We start from the raw sequence: 24,209 nt of genomic DNA, 5'->3' as shown, positions 1-24,209 counted from the left end.
CATGAAATATAAGAAGCATTGGAGTAGGACTTGGACTGGCTTCCCTAATGATTTGAAGGAACTAATTGTTGAAGAGAGATGAAAGAGGTAGATAAAGAGAGAGGATCCAAGCCTTTCACCCAAAGAGGTGAATGGGCACTCAAAAGGTATGGATGCTTCGACCATAAGTGCAAACGGAGTGTCAAAAGATATTTAGATAAGAGCATTATTATACGGCATGTTGCAACTCATATTTGCTATGATTCAGATGTTCATTATAATAAAGCTAATTCTTGAATTGAGTTGAGCAAATTACTATCAACTTATATGTTATATCTTTTAGTCATGCCTCCTCATATGTTATGCATCACCACTTCCGGAATTGTATTCGAACATGCATACACTAAACTCTTGGAATTCTTGAGAACCATTCCATCAATAATAACAGAGGAAGCTGAAGCCTGTAAAATGTTGAGAACTTATGAATTTCCTAAGAAATCAAACTCAAATAGAAATAAGGAAACTATGGTCACATCAAAATGGCACATGCTCCAGGATGCAAATAAATTGGCTCAGAAATTGATGGCATATCATAAGTAGTGTGTGGATGGAGATGCTTTCTTATGTAGTAAGTAATTGCTCTACGGATAATCATGCAAATCAGCTTAGGCGCAGTGGGGGATTGATCTCTCGTGTTTGGCTTTTCCTAGCTAGCCCACAAGACTGATAAATTCTATACCTATGACTAATATATTATATTAGTCTGTTTGAGATATTTTAGCAGTTATTTCTTGTAATAAGATCTTAGTATCTTGTGAAGCATTTGTGTTAATTGTCTCCAATATATAAATCCATGTTAGCAAAAAAGGTACCTTCGTTTCAATATGTAGGGCCATGTAATTTATGATGAAAGTAGAATGAAATTTGTCTTTGTCAAAATTTCATCATTAGTGGCGGTTTACTATTCAATGTGTTTTTACTAGGCAGTTATTATTGTGCTTTCTCTTTTTCTTTTTTTCTTTTTTTTTTTTAAAGAAGAAAACTGTAAGTTTTATTAAAGAAAAGCCAGATTGGCTTGGAATATGGTATGAAGGTGTGGAGGAACACCCTCCATCCACACCGAGAGATTTGTGACATGAATAATATGTCTAGGAAGGTTATGAGGCTATAAAATTCCTTATCTATGAACATGAGGAAATTTAATAAAATCAATGGATTTTGCAAAAATCTTGGCATTAGAGGTTAAGTATCTGTAAGGTGCTAGAGATTCATTGTCATCTTTGTGCTTTACCTTATTCCTCTTCTTCCATATATATGCTTTCATTCAGGTCAAATTTGTTATCTCCCATTTTTGTTCTTGGTACATTCAACATGTGTCTACTTCATGCTTTCTAGATCACTTCATTTCTATATACAACAATGTAATTAGTTCTCTTTGCAAAAGTTTTGTTTTGCTTTAATTGCTGAATAGAATGAAAATATAATTGTCAGAAGTATTGAAACTAGCTAATGCTAATTATCCTACTTTTATGGGTACCGTGTGGTCTATATATCTCCGACTTATGCTTCAGAAGAAATAAAACTAAAATATTTTGTTTTAGTTATGACTTTTCCTGTTCTTGATGCTTGGGTCTAAAGTTCATAATTTTTTTTCCTTCCCATACGATCTGTACAATTTCCATGTTATGATGCAATATGAAAGATTAAAAGATTAAAAGTACTGAAATATAAGGATAAAAAATTATGAAGGCTAAGTAGGCAAACCCTAGATTTTGGAATCAGCAAAGAATAACATTCCATATAAGATCAAGATGAGGAGTGATTGTCATTACTTGCACCTCATAGGTTTTCAAAGAGCACTTGTAGGAAGAAGAAAGCATTATGCCTCTCTTTTTTCCAAGGTTATTAGAGAGAGCTGATTTGTTAAAAAATTATGAGAGCTCTTGTGAGTTGTTGGTGGTAAGATTATGTTATAATTTATTGCATTGAGAAAAAACAAACATCCAAATTATATGGCCACTTCAACAAATTGGGTTGTAAAGGACTCAATTTAAAATTTAATCAGTCACTAAAATAGATTGACCAAAATAGGAGTTGAAGGCCATGTATTATAGTATCTGTAGAACCATGTAATCAACCCCAATTTGGCGCAACCATGTAATCAACCCCAATCAGTCCTTCAGTACTAGAGGCTCCGGTGGCTGAGCCACAAATTTTGGTGGATTATACTTAAAAAGTTTTACATAGCATACCAAATGCCTGAAAATATCTTACATGTAAAATATTTTACTTTGAAACAAATAGGGCGATAGACTACTAATTTGAAAATACATAAAGATCATAAAGTTGGAAGATAGACAGTGATTCAAAAGACCATTCATTAGTAGGTTATGTAATTAAAAATATACATTAAGAGTTTTTGAAGTTGCTAAATAAAGTTCATCCGAACCAATTTTGTCTATGCAAAAATAAAACAGTTGTAGTTATTAGTAGTCTAGTAAGCTGCAATTTTTTGGGACACATGTTTCTGCTCTTATGGCTTGTAACCTTCAAATCTCTCCCTCCTCTCATCTCCCCTCATCTCCCAAGGGGAGTAGTGGGGAGGAGAGTAGAGGAGAATGATTTACCTCCACCTTATTTGGATGTTTTTAAAATTAGTAAGGGGGAAGAGATTAATTAGTCCTTCCCTTTGTGTAATTTTGTTAATATAATAAGGGTAAATTAGGTAATTTACTTGGTCAATAGTTTATGTACTCTACTCCCCCTCCAAATCTCTCCAATTTGGGGGAATTAAAATTGGGGGGCTAGAGGGAGTCCAAACCCCTCCAAACTCCTCCAAACCCCTCCCCCTCATCCTTTAAAAAACTTCCAAATAAGATAATTGCATTACGCTCCCTCCCTCTACTCTACTCCCCCTCCTTTTTTAAATATCCAAACATGCCATTAATGTTTTATGTCATCGTGAGAATTATTGTTTTTTACGGAAGTTTTTATTTTATTATTTTTAGAGAAGGTAGAAGAAAATGGAAACACTGATTGAGATATGTGGGTTGGACAGAAGCGAATTTCAAACAGGCCTGTGTGAAATTGGCTTCTGTCCAAGGCCTTGTGAAAATTACATAATTTTATATGTGGAAGAATGGCAAAATTAAATTAAGATCACAACTACAAGTCAACTCTTCTTGAAAAATATAAGAAAATTCCAGGCGTTTATCCAAAAAAAAAAAAATAATTTCCAGGCTATTACTGTGTGATAATTTTATCCAGTGACATGCATACAAAATTCATGCAATTTTCATACAAACTTTCGTAAATTGCAATGCTCTCTTATAATTTTGTATTTTACCAAAATGCATACAAAGTTAATGCAATTTTCACGCAAAGTTCATTACAGGCTATTACAAACGTAGCAATAATGCCACATTCGTAAATTGCTTCTTTTTCTTTTTAGTTTTTTGTCTTTTAAAATATGTGATTGGTTGGATTTTGGTACATTGAACCTCGTTAGTTAGTAAAATAAAAATGATTTCGTTAAAATTAAAAAAAAAAAGTAATGGAAGAGAAAGAAATGGGTTAAATTGAAACAAATTTAAAATTCAAAATAATAATAATAATAATAATAATAAAACTCTTTAAAAATTGGCCGAGGGACCAAAATCAAAACAACTTCATATTTGAGAGACAAAAATGTAAATTCCTTCAAATAAATTAAGAAATATGTTATTAAATATACCGAAACGTTGCGTTTCGAAGCCGTAGAGGGAGAGACTGAGAAACGGTGGCAAAAGAAAGCGAGGGAGTGAGGAGGAGTGCGGAGAAAAGATCGAATAGCATCATTCACAGCTAGCTATATAAAATAAAGCGAGAGGTTTCTCGAAACTCACTATATTTTATATATTAAAAAAAAATTACTGTATTTTCTCATAGCAATTAGCAATAGCTTCAGCTTCCGAAATCCCCAAATTGTTCTGAGAAGTGAGAAACCCTAAAAAGAAGAAGAAAAAAATGGTGGTGATAGAAGTGGAAGAGAGCAACGTGAATCCTCCAAAACCAGCACCATCATCGACATCGCACAACGCCTCCGATGGCTTCGAAACCGCCAGCGACGGCGAGCTACCCAGCGACGACGACGACGACGACAACGACAATGGCGGTGGTGCAACCAACACTGTAAATGCACAACAACAACAACAAGAGGACCACCAGATTGTTCCTCCACAACCTCAACCTGAAGAATACGACGAAGCCGACTCTTCTTCCCAAAACGACGACGCACTCCAACAACAGGTTATTCATTCTATTTGGGTAGTACACTAGTTCATTGATTTTCTAATGGATATCGATTTTGCTTTTGGATTTATTTATTTATTTTTATGAATGAATGTTTCAGTTAACGTTATTCTATTCTATTATCTGATTAATCATTTCCACTAGATTAACATTTGATCTTTGATGATGCCAAGTTATATATCATACATTTCAGCACCGGTTTCTAAAAAAGAGTTAATCTTCCAAATTTTGAAGAATCAGTTGCTATTTATGTGCTATGAGAATTATTAATCTTCAAATTGCAACCTTAGTATGAAATCATTTATATATATATATATATATATATTTCTATCCAATTGTTCTTTTCTTCAGTCAAAAGCAAATTGTTGGGTAAGGAAAGTAAACTCATGAAGCACAGCATCTTTGTAACATCCACTGTGTAAATTTGAGAGCATCTTCATGGGATATGTTACTTTAACCATAGGGGCTTTATTTGTGTTGTATTTAGTATTATTCTTTCGGGCCAAAGTTAACTTGAATTGATTTTTTTATCTGTATTTAATGCTAAATATGGAATCTGATTTTGTTAGCTGCATCCACCGTTTTTCTTATCTCCAAAAAATAAAATAAACCTGAATTTGTTCTATGTTTGTTTTAAAGAAGAAAGCCTTAGAGCAAGCAAATGATGCGAAAGCCTTAGAGCAAGCAAACGATGCGAAATTGGAAGGAAATAAGTTGTTTGGAGATGGGCAGTTTGAGGAGGCACTATCACAGTATGAGCTTGCTTTACAAGTTGCACCAGATATGCCTTCCTCTTCAGAATTACGCTCCATATGCCATGCAAATCGTGCAATATGTTATACGAAACTGGTATGTTCTTCTTTCCAATGATACATATAGACCAAAAAAAAAAAATTGATTGTTCAGAAACCCCAAATTAGAATTTACATATTCTATGCAGTGAAACATAAATTTGTATGCTTGTACAATGTTCATGTTCATATTATTAGTTATTTCTGTTTCTATTATTGGACATATCAATGCTAGCAATAATTTAATTACTGCGGCTGATATATGTTTTGACCTTACTACTAAAGAAAACTCTTTATGGTTTCTCATCTTGAAAGACACTCACATTTGTAGGTCACTACACTGTACAATTTCTGTAGAGTTTTCTTAAGTTACTTTGTTTAGTATTATTGTAGACTTGTTGTGGTTGTGCTTAAGTTTGTGGACCAAGTCTTCAAATAACTTTTTTTCTTGAGCCTTGGATTGCTATTCTCTCTGATATGTTGATCGCTTTGAATTTTTTATAGAAATATGCCCAGTGTTGTTAAATTGTGCTTGGGCTTGCTTTAAGCTCTAAGCCCCAATTTCTAAGCACTTCACTTGGTCAAAGCAAAGCTCGTGTATTGAAGCATGCCTGAGGCACTCTTTTTCTAGTTCTTTTAGAAGAAGCACGAAGCTTGCCTTTTTTTTTTTTTCCCTTAAAAATGACGAACTGTTAAAATTAAATGCTTGATCTTGAAGGAAATGACATAGACATGTTTTATTATAAAAACACTATTTTAAGGTGGTGTATTACACAAGCAATATTTTTTTCATATATTAGAAGCTACGAACAATAATAATTTACTGTTATTGACTTCTTGTACTTTTTGATCTTTGCCTTTTGAATATATTTTGATAGTACCATTTAATTCTTTTGATCATAGCTTTCACAATTATGTATTTTTATAAAGCACAAGAGAATTATATAAATGTTTATTTTAAAATTTCTATCACTAGATTATCATTATATTGTCCATTAATAATTATTTTCAAATTTACTAATATAAAAATTAAGAAATTGAAATAATTATATCTTATGTAGAATTGAACTTGCAAACTTCATATTAATAATATTTTACATACTTAACCAAAAAAAAATAATAATAATAAATTTACAAACTTTGTGCAATTGCATTCTATTTTATAGCTAATATGCAAAATAGATTACTATTTTGAGTTTATTAACTTTTTTATTATATATTATGTATCTTTCTATTAGAGGTATTATATATTATATTTGAAAATTTGTGCGCTTTACTTCAATCAGGTGCACACTTGCTCTTTGTGCCTTATGTGCTTAAGTGTGCTTGATGCTTTTACCAACACTGAATAGTGAATATTCATGATTATCAACATCTTTTGATAATGCTTGATGGATTTATGTCTCTTTGAAAATTTATTGTGGAGTGGCTTATGAAGCTAAAAAAGGAGAACTCTGGTTTTATTATGAAAGAGGCCAAAGGCTAATCTTTGTGATTAGGTCATATATAGAAGCATGCTGTTGTTCAACACTGTCAAATGGATATGAAATTTGGTATAATTGGACATGTGCCAACCAGTCACAGAATTTTAATTTAGGACTGTTTGTTCTATTGATATCTTGATAGGTTCTCTGGAATTCTTATTTTATAGCTTTTTACTCTTGATTTAAAATTTTAAAATTTTTATTTAGGGAAAATATGATGAAACAATCAAGGAATGCACAAAATCATTAGAACTAAATCCTACATATATGAAGTCTCTGGTTAGAAGGGGAGAGGCTCATGAAAAGCTTGAACATTTTGAGGAGGCTATTGCTGGTACGTTTGGGTTTAATATAATAGTTTTAGACAGTTATATTTTTGTTCAATAAATAGTTTGATTGGATATCCTGGATTATGTTGCATTGTTAGATCCATATGCTGATATGATGGGGGTTTTGTAATTGATATCATTCTCTGATTTACATGTAGATATGAAAAAAATCTTGGAATTGGATCCTTCAAATGACCAAGCTAGGAAAAATATTCGCCGCTTGGAGCCGTTAGCTGCAGAAAAGCGAGAAAAGATGAAGGAAGAGATGATTTGTAAGTGTAGTGAATTTTTTTATGTGCCTTCTTCTTTCTCATCTTCTCACCTTTAGTAGTTTGAGAAAGGATTGATTGATTTTTTTTAGATCTTTATTATTGATAAGTTACACATGCACCCGTCATGAACCCCAAACCTCACCCTCCCCTTAGAACTTATAAGGGAGGGAGGAGTGCTACTTAAGCTAGAGTTCATTGGCAAAAGAACAGGATGCAACATGAGGATTGATTCTTAATTAAAAAATTAAAAATAATAATAATAATAATAAATAAATTAATAAATAAAATAAAAAAAACCTTTTGGAAACTGTTATTTGCGATGCTCTTTCCTACCAAGTTGGGTTTGGGGCAAGATATTTGAGAATCTGCCCTCCCCCCTCTCTCTCTCTCTCTCTCTCTCTGCCTTACACACGCACATGCCTAGCTTTCACAAAGAGGAAAGAAATGTCTTTGAGGCATCACAGCTTCTTCTGACTACTCACATCACCTTATCTTATTATAGGGGTACATGGGCATGCAAATCAGACTAATTTTAAGGTCACTTCATCACTTGCCAACTTATGTTTCTAAAGACCTGTTTTATGATTCTGGCAAATGGATGTTCATACTAGTCAATAAAAGAAGACCAGAATTTAGGGAAAATACATTAAAGCAAAATAACCTTAATCTCTTTCATGTATGTTTGTGTGTATTCATGACTCAAAATAACTTCATCTAACGCATCATTCTATTAAGAAAAAATGCATATTATCTCAATTCAAAAGAAATTATTCTTCCATGTTCAAAAGAATTACCAAAATAACATATGATTTTGACTGGTATATCGCTGTCAATTGAGCAACTATGCAACAAACATGTTTCAGTCTATACTTAAATATTCCCTTTTTTTTATATAAGTAAAATAAATATTCGTAAATTATATGTCAATCTTTTGACTTTGAACTATATCACAATTGGCATTTCAACTCAACAGCTAAAATGTCTGTTTCATCTGGATCATCAATTCTGCTGCATAGCTTCAGATTTTTCATTCAGTATAGTCACTCTATTAAGCAAATGAATAGCATCATTTTGCAACAGAGAGACTACACCATGGCATCATAAAGAAAATCTCATTGTAGGGGAATTAGTCAAATTCCATAAAAAGAAAAACTTGCATTTTGTCCTAATATATCCATGCACTTGTATTGAGCTTTATGGATGAAGTTGTCCGAACTTGGTAATTAGCACATAAGCACATGATTTTGCTCTTGATACTATTTAGAACAATGGACTCAACCAGGTACGTACTCATTTGAACGTCCGGCCTTTATGGCCTCATCATACCTGGTTATTGCATGCTCTAAGTAATATCTTATATGTAGAAGGCATTTTTGGAGGCCTTTGCCATTATATTTGCTCTTTGGCTCAAATGACACTTCCTCTCCTTAAGGATTGGGTGGAGGGTCATGCATTTGAGGCCCGTTTGCTTGTGTAATTTACCATTTGAAGAGGGCCAAAAAAAGACTGCTCAAGACCCTTAAAAGCAAGGAAATTGAAAGTAGCATGACATTTTCAGCTGCCCAAATTGTTTTGAACATACATTCTTGCCTATGAACATTTGTTGTTTTTTATTTACACTGTGTCCTTATATCAAAATTTCTTGTTTATGATTTTATTTTAGTACATTGACACTTGAATTTTGTATGTTTGATATATCCTGTGATGTTCATTCAGATGTTGGGTGCTTCATAGACTTGTATTTTCTGCATTATTGGCGATTTAAGCAAATTTTTACTAGCTTCTTTGTGAACACTTCATGATTACCATTATCAACAGAAGTTAATTACATTACATTGTTCTTGTGAGCAGCAAAGCTGAAAGATATGGGCAACTCTTTATTGGGCCGCTTCGGGATGAGTGTTGACAACTTCAAGGCTGTCAAAGATCCAAACACTGGATCTTATTCCGTTTCGTTCCAACGTTAGTCTGGATGCATTTGGTCATGTAATTACTTCAACGATGTTGAATGGAAGCAGTCATAGAATGATACCACTGTGGGGCGGAGTTTTGTATGCTGGGTCCAAGTGTTACAAGTAAAATTGCAAAGTTGATAAAATAATAGAGTTTGGGGAATAGTTTTGGTTCTTTCATAAGAGCAGAAAGTGATGCAGTGTCCATTTGTGGTGGTGCTAATGGGCGAGTTACCATAAGTTTATTACTTGTATTTTACGTTCTTTATTGTTGATATTCTCTGCAGCTCCTGCTTTTGATGAGGTTTATTTATCTAGAATATATAAAATATAAACTTTTTATTATGTTGGCTTATTTTTCTAACGTTGTCACGTAAGAGCATCCACAGCAGTGGAGCTAAAAATTTAGCTATTTAGCTCCACCAAAAGTTATTTTATCTATTTTACCTACACACATGATGTTGTAAAGGATCTATTTTAGCTTTCAATACAACAAAATAATATAAATATCATAATAAAATAATATATCTACTGCAATAAAATAATCCATCTCATTATAATAAAATAATATATTCACTATATACAACCATAACAACCACACACACAACCACAACCACCACCACCACCATAGCCCATAACAAAGAAAAAAAAAATCAACCAAGCCCACACTTACCAGATCCACTAGGCAACACTCACACCCACCACCACGAAATCCACCCAAGCCACCATCATAAACACACTGATCTACCCACAAACCAACCCACAGCCTAGCCACCCACCGATGAACCCAGCCACCCATTGACGCCGATCTACCCACACAACCACAACCATTGACGCCGATCTACTCCATTCCTCATTAGGTAATATATCCACTGATGCTGACAAACCCAGCCACGGGCTGGCGGCATGGACTAGCGGCGGGGGTCTGTGGCATGCTAATGGCGTGGGCAGGCAGTGGCACTGTAGCAATGAAGCTAAAAAAAAATAGCTATATCTCCACTGTCGGATGGTGGTTTTTTGTGTTTTGTTCATGTCACTTGTATTATATGAACATTTATATAATATAACAAATTTTGATTAAATTAGGTTTGATCTTTTCAATACAAATTCTAATTAAATTGGTAAATGCTTTTCATTTTTACAAATTTTGATGATAAACAGATTTTTTTTTTTTTTTTTTTTTTTTTATACTTCAACGATGTTGAATGGAAGCAGTCATAGAATGATACCACTGTGGGGCGGAGTTTTGAATGCTGGGTCCAAGTGTTACAAGTAAAATTGCAAAGTTGATAAAATAATAGAGTTTGGGGAATAGTTTTGGTTCTTTCATAAGAGCAGAAAGTGATGCAGTGTCCATTTGTGGTGGTGCTAATGGGCGAGTTACCATAAGTTTATTACTTGTATTTTACGTTCTTTATTGTTGATATTCTCTGCAGCTCCTGCTTTTGATGAGGTTTATTTATCTAGAATATATAAAATATAAACTTTTTATTATGTTGGCTTATTTTTTCAACGTTGTCATGTAAGAGCATCCACAGCAGTGGGGCTAAAAATTTAGCTATTTAGCTCTACCAAAAGTTATTTTATCTATTTTACCTACACACATGCTTTCGTAGTGGATCTATTTTAGCTTTCAATACAACAAAATAATATAAATATCATAATAAAATAATATATCTACTGCAATAAAATAATTAATCTCACTATAATAAAATAATATATTCACTATATACAACCATAACAACCACACACACAACCACAACCACCACCACCACCATAGCCCATAACAAAGAAAAAAAAAATCAACCAAGTCCACACTTACCAGACCCACTAGGCAACACCCACACCCACCACCACGAAATCCACCCAAGCCACCATCATGAACACACTGATCTACCCACAAACCAACCCACAGCCTAGCCACCCACCAATGAACCCAGCCACCCATTGACGCCGTTCTACTCACACAACCACAACCATTGACGTCGATCTACTCCATTCCTCACTAGGTAATATATCCATTGATGCTGACAAACCCAGCCATCCACCGATGCCGTTCTACCCACACAACCACAAACATTACCATATCATAGCCCCAAAAAAAAAAAAACAAAGAGCGAAACGAGTTGGCGGCATGGACTGGCGGCAGGGGTCTGTGGCATGCTGATGGCGTGGGCAGGCAGTGGTGAAGCAGATCGGCGAAGCAGAGAGTAGATGAGGGAGAAAAAAAAATGAGAAGGAAAAAGGAAGAAAGAAGAAAAGCCGGAGAGAGAAAAAGAAATAAAGAGAGAATATTTTTTCAATGAAAGAGGAGAGAGAAATTTAATTTTTTTTGGGCACTGTAGCAATGAAGCTTAAAAAAAATAGCTATATCTCCCCTGCCGGAGGGTGGTTTTTTGTGTTTTTGTTCATGTCACTAGTATTATATGAACATTTATATAATATAACAAATTTTGATTAAATTAGGTTTGATCTTTTCAATACAAATTCTAATTAAATTGGTAAATGCTTTTCATTTTTACAAATTTTGATGATAAACAGATTTTTTTTTTTTTTTTTTTCCATATTGAACTTTCCCTTATATAATATGGAGTTAAATTTGACTTGTTGTTTTATGATTATGATTTTTGCTTTGGGAGAAGGGTCTCGTACGCTGTCTAGAACCCATTAATAGAAATACTTTTCTCTTTGTTCTTGATTAAATGGCTAGATGGATTATGGAAAGTTCGGGAATACTTTTCCCTAGAAAGTGTGCTTGGTAATAGGTCGTTTCCCATAAATAGCTAAATCTGATCATTGCACAAATACAATACCATATGAAACGTACCATTTGAGACTGGTGTTGAATGGGTGGGTTTAGATTAGGTCTATTTATCATCCATTTAACCAATTATTTTTAACCTAAATCCAATTCAATTCAATTATTATGTATAAATCCATTTGGGTTAATACCTATTTGACCCAATAAATAATTGGGTGAGTTTGAGTAAGTAAATAGGTTTGGGTCGATTTTGAGTAGAACCCCTTTGGGCTATGAATGCATTGCTACTTTTTAAAGGAGTGATGCAAACAATGGGGCTTGGAAAGTGGTTTGGGTTGGCGAATTTCTGACTCAGGGTTTATGTCTTACTACCACCTCAGCATCATCATTTCACTTCTCAATCACATACCCATGGACTATACTGGGCCAAATTCAACATACGATCAAAATATATAATTTAATGCCATCATCATGCATAATTTCTTCAAATTTAATTTTAGTTCCCTTGTGCAAAAAAAAAAAAAAAAAAAAATTCTTAATCCAACCTCCACGACTTGCAAGTTGCAAGAGACTCTCATCTGTTCCCGTTGCAATGACTAGGGGCGGCGCCACCTTAAGGCCAGGGTGATCTCAATACCACCTTGACCTGAATATATATATATATATATATATATATTTAATAATTTAAAATTTTTTATTTGTCTACCTTTCAAAAAAATATTGGGAACACCTCCAGTTTTTTTTATGCCAATAAAATTAAATTTTGCTTCATAATTTGTTCTACATTCAGTGAATGAATAATTGCTTGATTGTGTATATCGAAAGAGATGTAGGTTGTAGCATTGATAATGAGACTATTGTGCAATAATTTCAAAATATAAAAACTTATAGAAGGCAATTATAAATTTTATGTATTTATCTTTTTTTTATTGTTATTATCAATATATGAATTTTCTTTTTATTAAATTATATAATTTATGTTTTTCAACGAATACCTGAACCTGATACTAGCAATGACCAGAGAGTAAGGACTACCAGAATCAATTTTGAGAGTACCAGGCCCAGCCAGTCATCATAAAGTTTATAACTGGCCCCACTGGCCCCACGTACGACCTGTCAAAACTATAGCCTCATGCATAGTAAAATATTGATATTAGCCCCTTTGATATTAATTTAAAATATTGATAGCATGGTAAAATCTAATTTACCGATTTCACACCATATGGATAAGATTTAAACAAATAAGATTTATGAAATTAAATTACTAATGGCATGGTAAAATTTAATTTACTCATTTCACAACGTACAGATAAGATTTAAACAAAAAATGCTGGATGAATACTTTTGGAAACCACGATAGATTAGAACTATTTTTGTGTATATTTTTTCACGCCATCAATAATTTAAATTAATTTTTTTTTACATAAGTAATAATATAAACTAATAGTATCAAAATAGTGCTAATTAATATTTGTTTAGATTATTAATGGTATGACAAAATTCAATTCAAGTAGAACTCCATGATGGAGTTATCCTAAAAACCCTAAAGGATACTAAACCAATAACCAGATTATATCACAGATAATCTTATGTGACTCAGCATCTAGTGAAGTGAAAAGTGAAAGCATTACTAGTATAAATTGGGTGACAATGGTGTAACTTTGTAACCACCCCATTAAAACAGAACATTAACATTACAATGATAAATTACACCTTATTCAAGATACAATTGATAGATATGATAAAAATTATTTACTCTAGGCACCAAAACTGAGAGCCAAACCTCACTATATGAAAGGATAGAATTTTATTGACTAAGGTAAAACAGATTAGGAAGATATATGATTCTTCACCAGGTTGCCTGTAAAATGTCGGATACCTTCTCTATATCATTCCTGTAAGGCACCTGACTGCCACCTTCCTATAGGAGCTACTTCCCAGCTAAAAACATATCGGCATGCTGCTCTAAGTATTCTTTGCTGTTCATCTCAGTTAATCTGCATTAATTGGTGGTGTCAATCAGCACTTACAGCAGGAAGACGATTATGACATTGTATAAACTACTCCACAAAACAGAAAAGCAAAAGAATAGCTATGTTGAAACATTGTTGCTTTGATTGCATAAATAAAAATTGCAGTACAATTTTGGTCTATAAAAGCATATTGCATGAAGGAAATCAGGTTGCCATTAAGTGAGGTGCATACGCAAGAAATGGTAATCATGATATTAGAATGGAAGAAAAAAGACAGTTCCCAACTCTGCATTAAATGATTAAGGTCATGTACGATCTCTACTCAACCACATTAAAAGAAACAGAAAAAGGGACTGATGCTATAGTTAAAATCCAGATTTTAATATAGGGGCACCGTACCTACTAATGGTGCGGTCTTTTGCAAATCCCAGTTCATTGTCCACACAAAGGTCAAAATCATCAACTTTCCTTGACCTTGAAGAAGTTCTAGGTGCCCTGTGTTGAGCATCAGAAATTGTCACTATCCTCTCGAAAAGTTCTTGAGGACTCCCCTCAGCTGTACACAACAGTCTGCCCTTGTTCTCATACATTACCTTTGGTGGCAAGAGTAAAAGAATTAGTTCAATTTTAGCTACTCATCAGAAGAAGAAGAAGATAAACATGGAAAATTCCAAGTTGTAAAGTGTAAATACAATGGCCTTGCCAGAGAGATGCTCAAGTTCAAATATTTTCACATGATTTTTTAAAATCTCAATTTCAGATTATGGCCTTTCAAGTAATAGAAATTCTTTGGAATTGGTATCCAAGAAAGGGTATTCATCCTTCTTTTTTCTGCCCCCAGCATTTCAGTGAATTATCAGCTTCTTTATCTAACTCTACCTGTGTTTGTGCTTAGTGGCATATATTTAGTCCACAGCCAGTTCCAGATAATTCTGCCTATGTTTGTGATTAGTGGCATATATTTAGTCCACAGCCGGTTCCAAACCCAGGTAAAGGATGGTTGCAGTAGGTTGGTGGCCAGCGTCAAATTTAGTCACCACTTACAAACATCCCCTATTCATGTGGCCAACCCAATCTAATCTGTCGAGGATCCATAACCTACTCCAAATTTTGAGACTAAGGCTTTGTTGTATCAGCTTCGTTATCTCGGTAAAGGATTCTTTAAAGTCTAAGGGCACCATCAGTTCATCATTACTGATGGTAATATTGCATTTATATAAATTTTTTTCCTAAAAAGAAAAATAGGAGGAAAGTAATTAAAGGAACAAGAAGTCATAAGAAAAAACCATGATGACTAAGAGATTGAACTCAAATTTTATTTTCATATACAACCACTATGAGCAAGTAGAGCCTATTTTCTTTAATTTTTTGTTTAGTCCATACAAAGAAAGAGTTACTTTTCTACATTCATGACATGCCTAGAAGGTAGAAGCAACTCACGAAAGTTAGCTTCAATTGATTCTAAAACAATGTCTGTTGTTCTACTTGGGACTCAAGACTTTTGCAATTCTTAATTGCTATGGGTCCTTTTTTTTTTTCCCGAGCTTTTCATCTTTCCCCCAACTTACAATAATAAGTTTTTCCAAATTACTATGTTGGAGAAAGGACCATGTTTGACAATAAACTGAAAGAGCTGGCTGCAAGTGGCAAACATATTTAATCTGTGACATGAGGATGACCAAATAGCTGAAGCTAAGTTTTCTCAAGTCTAACCTAGTATATGAAGTCCAACTTTTAGTAATATAATATTTAGAAAGGTCAAAATAGTTGAGAACAATTGGGGTATACATCAACAAGAGTGACAAACCGATATGCTGCTGTCCTATTGTGTAGTCCAAGAATTGGGACACCTTCCAATGCCAGGGTATGGAATTTCTCTGCAAAACAAAAATGAATAATGTTACATATGAATAAAGTCTGACCCACACACACACAATACGCACCCAAGAATGACACTTCAGACATCTAGAAAGCATAAAGATGTTTGAAACTTGACATTTTGGTAGCTACAAGCTACGATATATCCTATGCCAAATTGGATATTAAAAGCATAAAGAAAACCACTTTTAGAGGAAAAGAAAACCCCAAATTTAATTAATTGTTTTTTCAAAGAAGGTTAAGGAAAAGTAATTTGCAGATTTAGAAAGAAATAAGCATTAAAATTTATCTATGAATGTTCAGTTGTATGTTTTGTGTGTAACCACTCTCCTGTACAATAATACATTCATTTTTTCTGACAGTTATCAATTAAATTATATTCCTGATCTATAACACGCAACTAATCTCAGTTAAAAATAGCGATATCCAACTATTTTGAATTGGATATTAAAAGCATAAAGAAAACCACTTTTAGAGGAAAAGAAAACACCAAATTTAATTAATTGTTTTTTCAAAGAAGGTTAAGGAAAAGTAATTTGAAGATTCAGAAAGAAATAAGCATTAAAATTTATCTATGAATGTTCAGTTGTATGTTTTAGGGGTGTGGCAGATCCACTTGAAGCTGTTGCTGATGAAATATCTGATGAAGCAATTTTATTATGTCTTGATGAATTATGGTAAAATACTACTAGTTGTCATATAGTTGCCTCTGTATATCATACTTATCATAAAAAAGTTGCCTCTGTATATCACATCCAATTGCTTTGTAATTTTATAAATATCCTGATTTTCTTTGTAATGTGGCTCCCCATAGGTGACTGATGTCGCTGATGCATTGATACTAAACCGTTTGTTTAGACAGCTATTCAGCAATGGTGTCGTAAGTAGTTTAATTGCCTCTGTTTTCTTGTGTTCTTTGCTCTACAATTTATTAACTTGTACATTTATTCTGAAAGAAAAATAACAATCGTATGTTTGTGTTTGTGGTGGGAGGTAAGTACAGATTCTTGTCTCCACCTCAAATCGTGCTCCTGATAACCTCTATGAAGGCGGACTGCAGAGGGATCTTTTTCTACCCTTCATTGCTACTTTGAAGGTATGTATATTGATGTTTTCTCATAAAGATTGGTGATTAGATAGCTTAATCCATGTGAGCTTAGCATATATTTTGCTCAAAAAGAAGTTTTTGCATTGATTTTTAACTTTCAAAAAACTTTAAATTCATGCCAAGCCACTTGTTTTGTGATCAAAAGTTTTCATTTGAGTTTGTGTGTGCAATTCCTCACTTATGCCTGTGATTTTTAAGGAAGCGATGGTCTGATTATGCATTTGTTTATATATATGAGAAAGTAAAGACTCGAAAGAGTAGCATTTTTCCAAAGTTTCGGGAATGAGGCTTTCTTGTTGTTGTTTTAGTATTAACATGCTAAATTTTAAAATTACATTGTGTAGGAACGATGTATAGTTCATCAAATTGGTTCATCAATAGACTATCGGAAGATGACTTCGGTATGATATCAGCTCGGTTATATGTATATATAAAGTTTTGTCTGCATATTCAGCCGCTAATTTCTATTTACTATAGATTTCTAACTTTTCATGTTTGCCTTGAATTGCAGGCAGAGCAAGGATTCTACTTCATTGGCAAAGACTTATCTGGCTTTCTCAAGCAAAAGTTCCAGCAATTGATTGGGGAGCAGACAGCTAGTCCACAAGAAGTTGAAGTAGTAATGGGAAGGACGTTGCAGGTATCTGCTAAGTTATATTGTGCAATGGCTTATGCAGAGCATGTACCTGGTCAAATTTTNCTGTGCTTCTGCAAAAAAAAAAAAAAAACAAAACAAAACAAAAACAAAATCCATGACAAACTTCAAATTCTGCATAAGACTAGGTGCCACGTAAAAACTAGAGTGAATGAGATGAACTCTGGACCAGGAAGTGATAACAAATTTCACAATGTGCTCGTAAGAGACAAAATTTGTGGGTCTAACTAAACTAAAAGATTTAGCTTTCTAGATCAATTTCTTAAACTACCAATAAGATAAGGCTGAAAGGACCAAAGAAGAAAAATAGTTCATCAATATGCATGCCAATTAGAGGTGTAAAACAGCCTGGCCTGTAAGCCTATTGATATTAACCATCCAAGAGATTGCTCACTGACCCATTGTATGTTCTGCCCTTTTTGAAAATTATCTAAACTACTAGTGGCGGGACTACCTGACAGTTTACTAGAAAAATATATATCAGCTTCAGGAAACTTAGAGCTAAGTACGAAAAATATTCTTTATTTTTTTGATTTTTATATAAGTACAAAAAATAAAATCTTTATTGAAAATAAATTTTCTTGAATTTATGAAGGGTTTTACTAATGCATGCCCCCATTTTAGGAAACTTTTTATGGAAAAATGAAAAAGTCATTAACTTTTTTGATAGTTTTTTCAATTCCCCATAAAATGTTTCCAAAAATGGATGATTAATGTATGTCCTAAGGACATACATTAACCAGACCCATTTAAGAAACCAAATTAAAACATATCTGGAATCTTACTTGCAAGCGGCTATGAACATTTAACATAAAGTCATGAAAATGGATCCTTTTTCTCCTCCAACTAGAGGGCCTGACAAAGGGGAAATTGAGTAATATCAGATAAATCCAGTAATAATGGTGATAAGTCAGAGTTGAAATCAAGAGAATTAAGATTAATAACATCTATCTCAATGCCATTTAGCCTTTACACATGCTCTTATTGGGAATATTTCTAAATTTTTCTGAATGACAGATGCATAACAACAAGGAAGCCAAAAACCGTAACAGATCAAATCTGCATGTCAAACTTACAACTGATCAAAAAACAGGTCCATCAACATAGTTTTTCCAGTCCCTACTCCTCCAAAAAGATATAGACCTTTGACAGGTGAGTATGAAGATTGGGGTATGAATCGAGACCACAACCACCTACTCCTGTATACAAACAAATTGGTGACTAATTGGCAAATAGGTTTTTTTTTTTTTTAGCCAAAGTATATTCATTTACATTTGTTTCCCTAATTTTACGTCTCAAAACTGACGCTCAAGCATGCAGGGCTGAAGTGTATAATACCTGGAAGCTATCGCCATCCACAAGTTCGCCAGCAGAAATTCTTCGTTCATACTCACTAGAGGCCCTGCTCCATTCACATCTGCAGTTTAACCAAAAATAACCGAAATCATCAACAACAAAAAAGAGAAAAATTGAGTCAGAGTTCAATACAATTTTGTCCATAAAAGGGAATAAAAATTCAATTAATGATAACCAGAAATCAAAAGCAACCTCCATTTGTAACTTTAGCAGCATCAGCTGACATGGCTCTTGAGATCGTAAATGTGAGGTATCGAATTCTATTGAATTCGTCATTGTTAGTAAATTTACAAACAGAGCCGGTATTAGTCTCTATCAAATGCTTCCGGGTATTCACAAAACCACCCGAATAATTACATTTTTTATGCTGAAGAGACAATCGAGTGTGGCGAAGGGATCGGGCCAATGTTCTCATCTTCAATCCGAGGTCTCAATAGAGATTCCCAATAAGCTTAAGCCACTCCAAGCCTCCAATCAAGAAGAGATTAAGGAGTGGTTTCAAACTTCAAAGAACCTCACAAATATACAGAGCCCCTAAAACAATAGCAGTAAAAATCCATTATTGAAAGCAGAACATATTCTTATGTCCTTTCATAAACTAAAATAATACACAGAATAAGCCTTTCACGGTCATCACTATTATATTTACATAGAATCAGAATATGAAAATCACAGTAAAAAAGTACAAAATTTCACTAAAATAATAAACTTTAGGCCTTTTCAATGACAATAACTATAAAACAAGTACAGGATAATTATATCTTGATCAACGAAATCACTGACCATCTCTACAAAAACCCCATATTAAAATTTTTTTTATTTATTAAAAAAAAAAAACCCATATCTATTAACAACAATTCATTACCAGAAACTACCATTCTTTTTTCCAATCTGCATGAAACCCAGCTCATAACAAATTGTTACAAAAACTATTATCTCAACCAAAGAAAAAAAAAATCTAGAACAATGGCATGAAGCTTTTTTTTTTTTTTTTTTTTTTAAAGAGAAATAAAGAAAGGAAAGTACCTGATATAAAAGAGACTCCGATAAAACTGGAACTCTACCAAAAAAGTCTTGGGGGTTTCTTTGAGTACTGAGAGATAAGAATTATGCTGTACCTCGGAAGAATCAAATTAATCAATCCTCACACGTAGCAGTAACCGAGAATAGTAAAAACTAAAAACAACAGGTACAGCAACCTATGATTTCGGAGAGAAAAAAAAGAGTGTGTTTATGTTTATGATCTGAGACACTCCGATGATTCTCCCAGTAGTTTTGAGGTTTGGTCTTTTCTTTTTTCTTTTTTGCCTTTTAAGTTTTTGGTATTATAACTTATAAGATGGATAGATTTAGCTTTACACGTTAGCTTTTGCTTGACCTGTAATGCAATAATATTGCAATTACTCACGTCACATGAATTTCAATTACCACATGGCACATGCTATCTGTGGTTTTTTTTTTTTTTTTTTGGAAAATTGTGTAAGACAAAAAATTATTATTATAGTACTATTAGAAAAGTATTTCTTGGAAAATGAAATTTTGTTATAACAAAATGAAAATGAAGATTTTGATTTTTGTAAATTTTGGTGGGCCCACTTTTGTACCCATGCCGTGCCGGTGGCCCTTTGCCACAATTTTTTAGCTTTTATTTTTTGGAAGGTGGGGTCCACTATCTAGTTGGGGCCCTTTTTACTCTTTTTGGGGTTTCAATCAATACCGGCAGTGGCGTCAGGCGTGGCGTCTACTTGTTGCATATATTAAGAAAAATTGTAGGAAACCAATGTCACACATGTTGACTTGCCTTTTATAATCTGATAAGTCTCGCTTTTTTCTCAAAAAAAAAAAAACTCTAATTTTTCAATCACTGTTATTTAGATATGGAATAGAATTTTAAAGATTAAAAAATATACGGATTTCAGATTTTTAAGTATATGGAGCAATAGTGATCAAGTATGAGTTGAATTGGATTTGAGATTTTCTCAACCAAAAAAAAAAAAAAAAAAGGATTTGAGATTTTTGAATATGGGCAATAGTGATCAATTATATGGGTGGAATTGTCTTTAAAATGTTTACCCAAGAAAAAGAAAAAAGAATTGTCTTTAAAATGTCAACATCAAACAAATAGAGTAGCAATCTCTTTTTCTTAGTGGAGTTGGATGGTGAGGTGCATGTTGATGAGTTGTGAGTTCTCTTTAATTTATTTCAACATGCTAAGTTTATTAATAACTTGGAACTTTTCAAATTCCTGTGAACCTGTCATATGTTTTTTTTTTCTCCTTACTAAATTTTTAATTGTAAAATAGAAAAATTAATGTATAAGGATCTGTCTAAGTAAACTTTTTTTTTTTTGGATAAATTGTCTAGNCAGAATAAAATAAAGAACTTGTCTGTGTTATCAGAATATCATAACAAAATGGAAGATTTACCTTCCAGCTTTTTCAGAAGCTGAATACCTATCCAACCGGCAGGCATCAGCAGAAGCAACAAGCTCATCATATAGTCTCTGAAGTTCTCTTAAGGTGTCTACCTGCAAAAACACTCTTAGATCCATTCAACTAGGAAAACCGTAGCAGATATGAAAGTAATTGCCTTACAACTATGTACAAAGTCCATTAAGCTCTTAACCAATCTTACAGTATACTCACATCTAACAATATCTGTTATTAATGGCGTACAATATTCAATTATCCAAAAATCAAATAATGTTATTTTTCCCCCTCCTGATAAGGGAAGGTGTAAGGGAATGAACCCTAACATTTCCCACCAATAAGGTGGTGGATGTGCAACTAGACGGAAAGTCCATTGGCTAATAACGGGAAAATTAAGCAAATAATAAGCTATACGATAGGTCAAGGTGAATTCAAAGTGTGCACTAATTCTCTACAAAAGCAGAATTTAGTTCTCAAAGAAGTTGACTAGAAGTGAAAGTACAATGCTCAAAATAGTTTACATAATTGGGGCATTCCTAAGCTTTAACCTTTCATTTCCCTAATTTTACGTCTCAAAACTGACGCTCAAGCATGCAGGGCTGAAGTGTATAATACCTGGAAGCTATCGCCATCCACAAGTTCGCCAGCAGAAATTCTTCGTTCATACTCAACTAGAGGCCCTGCTCCATTCACATCTGCAGTTTAACCAAAAATAACCGAAATCATCAACAACAAAAAAGAGAAAAATTGAGTCAGAGTTCAATACAATTTTGTCCATAAAAGGGAATAAAAATTCAATTAATGATAACCAGAAATCAAAAGCAACCTCCATTTGTAACTTTAGCAGCATCAGCTGACATGGCTCTTGAGATCGTAAATGTGAGGTATCGAATTCTATTGAATTCGTCATTGTTAGTAAATTTACAAACAGAGCCGGTATTAGTCTCTATCAAATGCTTCCGGGTATTCACAAAACCACCCGAATAATTACATTTTTTATGCTGAAGAGACAATCGAGTGTGGCGAAGGGATCGGGCCAATGTTCTCATCTTCAATCCGAGGTCTCAATAGAGATTCCCAATAAGCTTAAGCCACTCCAAGCCTCCAATCAAGAAGAGATTAAGGAGTGGTTTCAAACTTCAAAGAACCTCACAAATATACAGAGCCCCTAAAACAATAGCAGTAAAAATCCATTATTGAAAGCAGAACATATTCTTATGTCCTTTCATAAACTAAAATAATACACAGAATAAGCCTTTCACGGTCATCACTATTATATTTACATAGAATCAGAATATGAAAATCACAGTAAAAAAGTACAAAATTTCACTAAAATAATAAACTTTAGGCCTTTTCAATGACAATAACTATAAAACAAGTACAGGATAATTATATCTTGATCAACGAAATCACTGACCATCTCTACAAAAACCCCATATTAAAATTTTTTTTATTTATTAAAAAAAAAAAACCCATATCTATTAACAACAATTCATTACCAGAAACTACCATTCTTTTTTCCAATCTGCATGAAACCCAGCTCATAACAAATTGTTACAAAAACTATTATCTCAACCAAAGAAAAAAAAAATCTAGAACAATGGCATGAAGCTTTTTTTTTTTTTTTTTTTTTTAAAGAGAAATAAAGAAAGGAAAGTACCTGATATAAAAAGAGACTCCGATAAAACTGGAACTCTACCAAAAAAGTCTTGGGGGTTTCTTTGAGTACTGAGAGATAAGAATTATGCTGTACCTCGGAAGAATCAAATTAATCATTTTTTTTTTGGATAAATTGTCTAGTAAACTTAATACAATATAAAACACTCTTAGTTTTACATTAAGCCCTTATTTATTTTTTATTATCAATTTATGTACAACATTTTAACATTTTATCTTTCCGGTTGTCCAAGTGCTTCAAGCATAGTCATCTCTCATGTACAAGGTCTAAATAAGAATTTATTTACATGATTTCTATATCAATAAGCAATAGATATATTCAAATACATTGGAAGTTTAGAACTAAAATTTTAAAAAATCAAAATCAAAATCAAAATGTTACCCTTCACCCCCAAAAAAAAAAAAAAATCAAAATATTACATTTCTAAAATCCCATTTATCAACAATTAGTTAATTAGCTATTTAGTAAAAAAAAAAAAAACAATTAGTTATTTAGTTTTAGGAGAAATAAAATATTTTTTCGTTTTTACAATTTGTTTCATTTTTCAAAAAAGACTTTTTAGTGGTCAAGAGCCTTGTAGCTCAATTAGTTAGTACCTTCTAATATATTCATGACATCTATGATTCAAATCTCTCATCCCTATTATAGTTATTGAATTATTATAAATAACTCTTTAGGGAAAGATGTTTTTGAAAATAAATTCACGGCATATTCTAAATTCAAAATCACTTAATTCTTTACATTATCCTTTCACCAAAAAAAAAAAAAAATACTAAGAAAAATTAATGCATCAGGATTTGTCTAAGTAAATTAATGCATAAGGATTTGTCTATACACACAACACAAGTTTCAAACTAAGATACAAATCAGTTTTTGGTATAGATGGAAATTGAATTCTAGACTTCTTATTTAACCATAAAAAAACTTTACCAATTGAGTAATTAGAACCTACCTGTCTAAGTAAACTTAATACAATAAAATAAACAGTTTTGTTGTTCTTTAATTGGAGAAACAAACAGTTTTATAATAAAAAAATAAAAATAAAAACAGTTCTTCTACTAAGGTAGTAGAGTGCCGGAACAATTTCTAGCTACATCCCAAAAATATTCCCTTACCCTTCTTTTAAAAAGGATTGGATAAAATTTTGTCCCTGTTAGCATGGAACATGACATTATGTGATAATGGATTCCATGTGAACAGTTTTTAGTCACCATCAAGGTATTAGAAAAATGGACAAAATGGCTAAATAACCATAAAATCCTAACAATATAATT

General features: G+C 33.0%; 2 protein-coding genes and 2 long non-coding RNA genes across 5 annotated transcripts; 2 read left to right on the top strand and 2 right to left on the bottom strand.

The window, feature by feature from the left end:
* Positions 1-3,741: 3,741 nt before the first annotated feature.
* LOC112007582 (uncharacterized) lies at positions 3,742-9,442 on the top strand. Of its 2 annotated transcripts, none has more exons than XM_024039952.2 (5): positions 3,742-4,266; positions 4,912-5,118; positions 6,752-6,878; positions 7,032-7,145; positions 8,997-9,442. In XM_024039952.2, exons 1-5 carry the CDS (start codon positions 3,985-3,987, stop codon positions 9,110-9,112), a joined length of 846 nt encoding a protein of 281 aa, XP_023895720.1. In that variant the 5' UTR covers positions 3,742-3,984; the 3' UTR covers positions 9,113-9,442. The 2 variants fall into 2 exon arrangements, with proteins under 2 accessions (XP_023895720.1, XP_023895719.1); XM_024039951.2 differs by having other exon boundaries at positions 3,744-4,266; positions 4,909-5,118.
* Positions 9,443-13,465: 4,023 nt separating this feature from the next.
* LOC112007603 (uncharacterized) lies at positions 13,466-23,032 on the bottom strand. Its single transcript, XM_065772023.1, has 9 exons — positions 22,918-23,032; positions 22,084-22,425; positions 21,873-21,952; positions 21,255-21,355; positions 18,549-18,671; positions 18,228-18,327; positions 15,620-15,796; positions 14,231-14,424; positions 13,466-13,855 (listed from the first exon to the last, which is right to left on the bottom strand). The coding sequence occupies exons 2-9, from the start codon at positions 22,304-22,306 to the stop codon at positions 13,789-13,791; spliced, it is 1,065 nt and encodes a 354-aa protein (XP_065628095.1). The 5' UTR covers positions 22,307-22,425; positions 22,918-23,032; the 3' UTR covers positions 13,466-13,788.
* Positions 16,495-17,490, top strand: LOC136066927 (uncharacterized). Its single transcript, XR_010628455.1, has 4 exons — positions 16,495-16,589; positions 16,713-16,805; positions 17,162-17,218; positions 17,329-17,490. It is a non-coding gene; the product is annotated as an uncharacterized LOC136066927 (long non-coding RNA).
* On the bottom strand, positions 18,791-19,807 carry LOC136066928 (uncharacterized). Its single transcript, XR_010628456.1, has 3 exons — positions 19,694-19,807; positions 19,021-19,362; positions 18,791-18,889 (listed from the first exon to the last, which is right to left on the bottom strand). It is a non-coding gene; the product is annotated as an uncharacterized LOC136066928 (long non-coding RNA).
* Positions 23,033-24,209: the final 1,177 nt, after the last annotated feature.

This window comes from Quercus suber, unplaced genomic scaffold (assembly GCF_002906115.3).
Source record: "Quercus suber isolate HL8 unplaced genomic scaffold, Cork oak 2.0 scaffold_52, whole genome shotgun sequence".
In the NCBI taxonomy this organism is placed as follows: Eukaryota; Viridiplantae; Streptophyta; class Magnoliopsida; order Fagales; family Fagaceae; genus Quercus; species Quercus suber.
Note: the sequence above shows the minus strand (reverse complement) of the source record. Positions and strands in the feature narration are given on the sequence as shown.

Coding starts and splice junctions, on each gene's coding strand:
- LOC112007582 (XM_024039951.2), top strand. CDS start 3,985: ATGGTGGTGATAGAAGTGGAAGAGAGCAACGTGAATCCTCCAAAACCA. Junction 4,267..4,908: donor ACGACGCACTCCAACAACAG/GTTATTCATTCT, acceptor TTTGTTTTAAAG/AAGAAAGCCTTAGAGCAAGC. Junction 5,119..6,751: donor CAATATGTTATACGAAACTG/GTATGTTCTTCT, acceptor ATTTTTATTTAG/GGAAAATATGATGAAACAAT.
- LOC112007603 (XM_065772023.1), bottom strand. CDS start 22,306: ATGAGAACATTGGCCCGATCCCTTCGCCACACTCGATTGTCTCTTCAG. Junction 14,425..15,619: donor GGTTTGTCACTCTTGTTGAT/GTATACCCCAAT, acceptor TTGCCACCAAAG/GTAATGTATGAGAACAAGGG. Junction 13,856..14,230: donor AAAGACCGCACCATTAGTAG/GTACGGTGCCCC, acceptor CAATTAATGCAG/ATTAACTGAGATGAACAGCA.